The 8472-nt window shown below is 50.0% G+C and overlaps 1 protein-coding gene across 1 annotated transcript; it reads left to right on the plus strand.

Moving 5' to 3' along the window:
* Nucleotides 1-3829: 3829 nt before the first annotated feature.
* On the plus strand, nucleotides 3830-8472 carry LOC142588751 (uncharacterized). The gene is made up of 2 exons (XM_075700570.1): nucleotides 3830-4045; nucleotides 4854-8472. The coding sequence occupies exons 1-2, from the start codon at nucleotides 3830-3832 to the stop codon at nucleotides 5097-5099; spliced, it is 462 nt and encodes a 153-aa protein (XP_075556685.1). The 3' UTR covers nucleotides 5100-8472.

Here is an 8472-nt window from a genome sequence, read left to right on the forward strand (position 1 = left end):
GCGAATCACTTTTAAACTCAGCGATGTGAAGTTCCACAACATCATCCGCCTTCGCGAGAGAAGAGGCCCCCAAGAGATCGGCTTCCTTCGATCCCATGACATCATCGCCAAGTCCGGACACCCTTCGCTCCGCCCGACGCACTAAACTTCAAGGTTGCTGCTCTACGCATTAGACCGCCTCTACTCTAATCTTTCATTTTGTTCAGAGAGAGTTAATCATTTCAGCGCGGGGACACATAATGGTTCACACATACTCGCGTGGAAGCGTTGCCTGTCGACTTTAGAGTATACGCACACGTGCACGGGAATGCCTTTCCCTCGTATCATATACACCCGTATAGGAATGCTTCATCGACACGGTAGCATCTTTTTCCAATCTCTCCCTGTCACCGTCGGTATCAGACATGGTTTCGCAGCTCCTAAAAACGCGAAGACATCGAGGGGGCGATTTTCCGCATCGAACCGCGAAACTCGCTTTACTTCCCTTTCAGAGGGATGATCACAACGAGGAACCTCGTTCAGTCGCCCACGTCTCGGAAGGCTTTTATATCGTGTTTAGCGAGCGTAGACTTTAGTTCTAAAGAGCGCTATCCTTGGCGCAATGAGATCCGCAGCAAAATACGAGCCCCAAAAACTTGTATGAAAAGAAAGGAGTGTCACGATACTCAAAACAAATCGCTCGAAAAGTGCGGACACCGGCGGCGAGAAAACCAGTTGGCAGCTGCCGCCGAGATACGCCAAGGAGGAAAAAAAAAAGGAAAAAAAAGAAAAGAAAAAGCGGAGGCCGCGCCAACCTTGACGAAGCCGTACAAGCAAGCGTACAAGCTGTGTCGTCGCTTCCGCCGTCTGCGCGCTTCGCACGCTGGCCGGGAGCCAGAGTTCGGCCGAGACTCGAGACGATGATGATCGAAGAGTCTGCGAGGTCCGTACAAACCGTTGGCATGTTGGCGTCGTGTGTATGGCTTTGTGACACGACTGCGCCCGTGCTTGAAACCCAACGTGAAGGGGGAAATTGAATCGCAGCGGGAAATTGAAACTAACGCGAAATGAAGCCCCTGGAGCGAGCTCGTAAAGTTTTCCTTAGAACCCAGCATCAGCTTGCGCGAATTCGCTCGGGCTCAGCCACAGTAGAAAAAAAGATGTCGCGAAGAAACCGGTGATTAAATTAGCAGTCATGTAGCGTCAGAAAGATGTACAAAGGTGAGAGGACGAGAGCTGTACGTCCGGTCACTTTTCATGCGCGCGCCTTGTTAACCCTGCGGCTATTGCTTAGCCCAGGTGAAAGTTAAGCGAAACCACTAATTCTGGCCGCAATTTCGGGAACATTGTAGTGAAATAAAGAATCGTACGCTTTGACTGTATTTAGCATCGTCGATCTTAGCCATTGAAATAGCTTGCACGTGTGTGGCGACTGCGTGCCAAACAACACAGGGAAGGAGAAGCTTATGTATACAGGGCTTTCTGCAACTTTGGTTCTCGCTTCGCAGAAACCGGTGCTGCGAATTGCGGAAGGCGCGCGGGGACGACCGGGAGTCGAGCGCACGCGGAAACGCCGGTAGGCTTCGGTTTAATGAACGGCCAGAGCACGAAGCAATCACGCCGTTTGCCGCAGGAATGCGCACGCTCGGAGCCTGGCCGGCCATTGTGCGCGAAGCGCGCCATCTGTACACACTTTCCTTCGCGCTACTAAGTGGCTGTGCACTTGCGCCAGGCAGCGCGTCGGGCGCTATCCCTTTCTGCGCGCCAGCAATCTAGGGATTTGACGAGACGCCGCGCGGCCTAGCCTTTGCGCTCACACGCGCAGTGGAAACGAAAGAAAGAAAGAAAGAAAGAAGAAAAGGAAGAAAGAAACCAAACAAACAAGCAGCGATGGTTGCTTCCGTAATGCTAGAGTCGCGTAATTGGACAATTAGCCCCGGGAGATGCGGCGTAGTCGACGCGGCGAAGCCATTGTGAAGGATAGGCTCGTCCACTGCTCTCCCACAGGAACTGCACGCAACACGGCGCCAGGCGCCTTCCAGTTATAAAACGCGTCGGCCTCGAACGTTGTATCACTCCGCCGCGCCGCCCGGCCCACTTCTTTGTTCGACATGCCTGCGTTACACCTCGTCGAAACTTGGGGTCCCTCCAGCCGTCCGCTCGCTACGCGTGATCTACGCGACAGACAGGCCATCGAAGGATGTCTTGGTCATTAGGTCAGGCCTTACGTTAGGCGAGGCACTGCGATCCATTGCACTACTTAGCCTTCCGCGGCCACTGCACCCAACTGTAACGACCTGCGGGCTGCGGCGTTTCACAGCGGCTCTCACTAACGACGGGTCGAGGTCGTGGAAGAAGAATAGCACCGGCGCCACTGGTGTCGCAGAGGTCGCCAACTGGCACGCTAACTCTTCCCAAGCGTCAGCGGCCTCGAAGGACAGAGGAGGCGCGATCGGCTCGTAATTAATTAGAGCACAATGCCGCGCGCTTCCCGGGGCGCCGTTCCTGACCTCGACTTGATGTACACGACGGATGCTGTCCGGACGGCTCGTGGCCCGGTGCGACCATATCATGGAATAACTTTGTCTTAAGCTACTCATAAGGCCGGTGCTTCCTTCCGTCTTCATTTGCATTTGTCCTGGAGCTGGAAGTGCGATGCATCTCAGTTCGATTAGCGTAACAAGAAATGAAACTCGCCTTATTAGCCTGACCGCAAGAGGACGCGGGTCTATAAGTCTCCCACGAGGGAAAATATAGCGCGGGGCACTTTTCTATGCTTTAGCAGCAGGAGCATCTCGTACTTCCTTGAGGAAGTTGCTGCGATATAGCATCGGAAAAGTCACCGCTTTCATTCTTAGTATACTTTGCATGCGCTCCAGTTAACGAGACTTTGTTTCGCCATGAATCATGGAGCCTTAATCGAGGCACCGACCGGCTTTCACTGTCCCCGCTTGCGGCACAGCAATTGCGCGTGGCAAAATGTGGCTTTCAATGCGCCCCGCAGTCATTAAAGTTCTTATTCGTCCTTATTTTATGGAAAACCAGACAGCACTACAAAGACGAACCGGTGGAGGATCAATAAAGATGCCCGCCATTACCTGCTACACATAGGGGGCGCCGCAGTCGGCATGCGAAAAGTCTGGATACTGCTTCTAGAAGTTCTTATCTGCTCCTATTAATGAGCCCGCGATCGCAAGAATCGCAGTGTCCTGGGGCGATTTCAAGGCTGTCGTAGGTTCTACGCTTTAGAGCCGTCTGCAAGTGAACAAGCCTCTCAGCAAAGCCTTTGCTCGTTGGGTTATCGGACATCCCCGTTTCCATCGCCGCCATTACGCTGGTGTTCGTTTATTCCCTCACGGGTAGAAATTTCGGACGTTGGCAACCAGCATCGCTAATGGCCGCAAGCTGCAAGCAACAATGAAGCGCGATAGTTTCTCTTTCTTTCTTCTTTTTTTTCAATTTGTCAGTACATAAGGGAAAGAAGAGAGAGAGAGAGAGAGGTAGAATCGCGAAGTGATGGTTATTAGAGCAATGAACAAGCACATCCTTAAACCGGAATGAATGTACGCAGTAGTGCTGTTTAGTGTACTCAAATCACTTTTGTCCTTGAAACACATGTAAAGTTTCAGATATAAAAATCACCGAACCCAGAGTGGGAGACATTGATTTCTGGAGAATGTGTTCCTTCAAGCGATGTTTCCCGTGTGTTGTATATATGCGTCAGCTGGGGTCTTCATCTCTGTCTTTAGTCTAGGGAATCAGGCAAAAGGGATGCTTCAGTTTGATATATAAAAAGCCCTTGCACTGTGGTTCTTTTTCGCTGTTGTCTTCAGCAGCCGTCGCGATTCTCATGGGTGTTCGTTTCGCGCGCGCGCAGAAGGAGTCACCCAAGCGCTCCAAGCGCGCCGCGTACGAGCTCCCAGACGGCTCCGAGCTGATTGTCGGTAGCTACCAGACGAGCTTCAGCTGCGCGGGCCTGCGGTACGGCTACTACGCCGACACGGACAACGAGTGCAAGATCTTCCACATCTGCCACCCAGTAGTGCTCGCCGACGGCAGCGAGCAGGTACGTGCGGACGCCATGTGCGGCGAATGGCATGCGTAAAGAGTGAAGCTTTACAATGCACAACAATTGAGGGGTAATGGGGCGGAAAAGGCCTTCCGCTGGCTGAGCTCTCGCCTACGTACATTGGCAGAGCGATGTTGGGAGTAATCTGAAAGTATCTGCAAGGAGGAAAGCTCGACTAGTTGGTACAGTACCACTGGTATAACAAAGTATCTATTGCAGTAAAGGCCCGTAGGAGGCACCGTTTCTGCCTCTGGAGGTAGTATGGCGCTCATGCAGCACAATACAAGCAAAGATGGACGGGTAAGGAAAATTTGGGGCTTTGTTTATATATATATATATAACACTATCTCTGTAAAGCACATCTGCTCCAAAAGTCAACTATAGCGCAGCACATTGTGGTTAGACGAAATGTACTTCGAGTTTTTATTGGTGCTGGAGGGGGCGGTTGTTGCATACCACTGCGCGGCGGTGCCCTTATATTCGGGGCCCAAACCGAATGGAAATGCCTGCCTTGTAAAGTAGCTGCAACGCGCTGTTCGTTTCGTCCGCGAACTGTACAGCGCGCGGCAATATGAATGCGCTTAGACGGCAGCAAGACCCCCCCTCCCTCCACCCCATGGAAGTGTGCCCCATGTGATTATTTCCAGTTGCCTACACTGCATGTCCTTTAAACGGTGCGGTTAATAGGATAATATCGCTCGCGCTATTCCGTGCGCGCCTGTATTTAGCATGGAGAAGTGTGTATACGCCACTCGCTCCAGCCTTGATGATCGAACGTTCGACGACGACACACCTTTCCTCGCAGATGTACCACTGGAGCTTCTTCTGCGGCAACCAGACCGTGTTCAACCAGCTGACGCTCACCTGCTCCTTCCCGGAAGAGGCGGTGCCGTGCCAGAACGCCCGGGACTTCTTCTACGTCAACGACAACATCGGCGTCGAGGACGCTCCTTTCCTCACCGACGATGACGTGTCCAGGGGACAGTCCCTGTACCCGGGTTACGGCGCTAGGCTCAGCGGTCGCGCTGCCGCCGCAGCCGCCAAGAAGTAGGAAGAAACCGAACCCTAGGAGACCAAAATGCTGACAGGATCCCTGCTATATGCCGCTTCCCACTGCCGAGCTTAGAGGTTTCCGAATTGATGACGCTAGATGGGAAGGCAACAGTTCGACACGCAAAACGTATTTGTTTTTTTGTTCAATAGGAGGGCCTTCATGGCTTATATCTATAAAGCCTATACCTTGTCTATAGGGAATTTCTATAGAGTGCCTGTAGTAGATAGGATATGCATATACAACGTACGAACTTTTACATTGACCTTTAGCCAACTGTTGTACAGTGCCTGCCGGTAATGCATAGTAACAGAAAAGTCAATACTTAATTTTACACCGACCATAACGGGCGCGTGAGGTCATGTGGCCCTTGTGCCTGTTTTCACTGCAATGCAAAAGCAATTTTATTCGCCCACTGAGGCCTTAATTAGCATTAGGCCTAACGCGAGGCTTATCACGAGCCTTTAAGGCACGCAGCGTGAGCGTTATGGAGGTGACGCAGCATTGAGTGTTGTCGCTGTTGCTACAGTTGTTGTCTTCCCGCCTGTCGTCATCGCGTCCGGGGCTTCCGCCCTTGTGGATAAACGAACCAGGTTACCTCTAAGAATTCGCGACACTGCCATCAAAGAAACCACGGAGCCGCCACCCCGGCGGCCTAACCCTGTGAGCTTCCGTTCACGTCGCACGTCGTCATTGATTGCACTGTTGTCAACGTTAGCCATAGCCGAAAGAGAACTTTCAGATGTCGCATTCAAGGGAAACCAGCTGCGAAAGAATACCGTGCTCACAGGGCTTCGGTCGTCCGGGTGGCAGTTACCCGCGACTTCCCGGCGACACTGGTCAGTGTCGACGGCGATCTACGCGGTTTACGCGTGCTATACCAACGCGCAGCGCTTTCACTGGTCCATTCCTTGTATAATATAGCGTGCCCACACTTTATGTGACCCGCTTTAGACGCTTGTGACGCCAGTATTTCCATTAGGCATTCATAACACCCCTCTCATGTATATCAACTTTTGCTTGACTAACATGCTTTGCCTCAAGTTTACCGGGAATTCTACGATTCTGGTAATTAAAGTGAAGAATACGTCTCACTGATAAGTGCCTTTCATTGAGAATCCGTGGCCTTTTCCAGAAGACCGTGTTTCTCCTACTGCTTCTGCAAGAAATTCCAACAAGTGCGTGTAGAAGGTAGCATATTAGCAAAAGATTGCCGCACGATGCTCTTGAATAAGGCAAAGTGTGCTCACAGAGTGCCAAGCATTACATGAACTCACTCACCAACATCCGTGCCTCCATGTCCATGCTCCTTCGGCAGTCCTTGTTCAGTCTTTGTCAGTAGTGTCGAAGCCACTCCGCGAGTGACTAAATCTGTTAATCGACGGTGCCCGTTACAGGGCTTCCGTGCTGTGTCTCGCACTCCAGAGACCAAGCAATTAAGGAGACCTGCCTCAATATGTGCAGCTTTCGAGCAACGAAAGTTTTTCAGAGCCTGACAACTGGTCTGGACATGGAGCGCGAAGTGGCTTCGCAAAGTCTGACAAACAATGCGAGTCCGCCTTTGCAATGGAGCTGCAGTGAACAGTCATAGATGCATTGCTTCGCAATCAGTACAACTACAGGTTGCAGTAGCGGGCGTCTCCACTGTTCACGAAGTCCTACGAACAAAGCTAAACACGCATAAACATGTGCGGTAAGCTTGCTTGGGTGACCACAACAAATCTACTGACTCAATAGAAGCACATCATTTAGCCACCTACTCTTTAACGGCAGTTTATAATGTCAGTAGAGACAACGTGCATGTTTCTGTTCTTTTTTTCGGTTAGGGCCTTTGCAAGATCCGCCGAATGCTTGTAGCAACGTTGATCATATTGCTAGATTTTGTGTGACCTTGTCTCGGAGTAAGGTTGATGTTGTTTATAAGCTGTTGTCCCGTTTCGTTGACAAACGCACCTAACGCTACTTCTTTGTTTGTTCAAGTTTTCTTTTGTGGTGTTTACGTTTGATCCCCTCCTTGTGGAATATCATCGTAGACTGTTTGATGTCGCCGGATGTCGTCGATGATGCGTCTTACGAAACGCGCTGCACCGAAAGTTGCAGCGCGTGACCCCTGTGCCACTTTCTGAAAGCACAATACCTGCTTCAGCTATTCCGGCAGAGCGTGTCCACTCGGATATGTTCTTTTAGTATTTGTTTTGTGTGCTTGTGTGCGAGATGAATGCTATGTGCCGACAGTAATGCGAGCTGTTCTCGTTTTCTTCTTGCATCGTGATTGTGCAGTCGCTTGATGTGCGAATTGCAGGGCCGGTCTTTCGGTGCTTCTTTGACACTGTAGCCTGAAGCTATGTCAAAATCTCTTGTCAGCTGACTAAACGATTGGTATCGTGAGGTCATATGTTCGAGGACTTCTCGTATATAGTTCCCCCCCCCCTTCCTTTTGTTTTCAAACTATACACTACGAAGTCGTTTTCATGCATGCGTAAGTTTGAGAAGATAGGAAGCAGTGGTTTTATAGTATGCGGGAGAAATGCAAATAAAAATAGTATTAAGAGACGGTGGCACTGTATTCATAGCAGACAGTTTATAGCTATTTTAAGATCGCATGAGCATTTCTGTTAGTACATCTCCACTCTTGAATGGGAATGGTGTGAGACAAAAGCATGCTCAAAATTTTCACGCACTGATTTTGGGAACGTTGCATGAACGTAAGTGCGTCACATCGGGTTGAGTTAACACGCGTTCTAGCTTTTTATGCCGTAAATGAACATCTCGCTGGTTGAGAATGCTTGGGCGCGCTGCAGTTTTCTCGGGCTGGGTGTGACCGACTGTTTCGTTATGTCCAAGAAGTTATCTTGTCAATGTCTTTAAGTGTTGCGCGTGCGACTAACCTACAAATGAATGTTGTGTGTTGTCCGCTGTTAGACTGTCTCTTGTACCTGTCGCGAGCACCCTTTGTAACGTTCCGTCGCGTGTACGTGTTCTAACCATTGTGTCACAAACAATGTCGCTGTCAAGTTACACAAATAATAATGAGGTTTTTCACGTGTACTTAAACTAACAGCATGTGTCAAATCTCCAATGTGTAACTTCGAAAAACCGAGCCCCTAACCATATCCCCTCCGCCTTCCCGCTCCTTCCCAAACCCTGCGTCTTCTCTTAGGTTTTCCTTTTCTTTTATAACTCATTTTGTTACATGTTTGCTTCGTTAGACGTAAAAACGTTTTAGCCTAGTTTTTATATGCATTTTTTCATATCCTGTTACTGCCATGCTGTTATGTTTCTTGTTTTGAGTTGCCTGAACCATTTGTTCTTTTTTTTTTACTTCTGTGTACAGACTTCGATAAAGGACGCAATAAAACACACGCACACGTGA

This window comes from Dermacentor variabilis, chromosome 7, assembly GCF_050947875.1.
Source record: "Dermacentor variabilis isolate Ectoservices chromosome 7, ASM5094787v1, whole genome shotgun sequence".
In the NCBI taxonomy this organism is placed as follows: Eukaryota; Metazoa; Arthropoda; class Arachnida; order Ixodida; family Ixodidae; genus Dermacentor; species Dermacentor variabilis.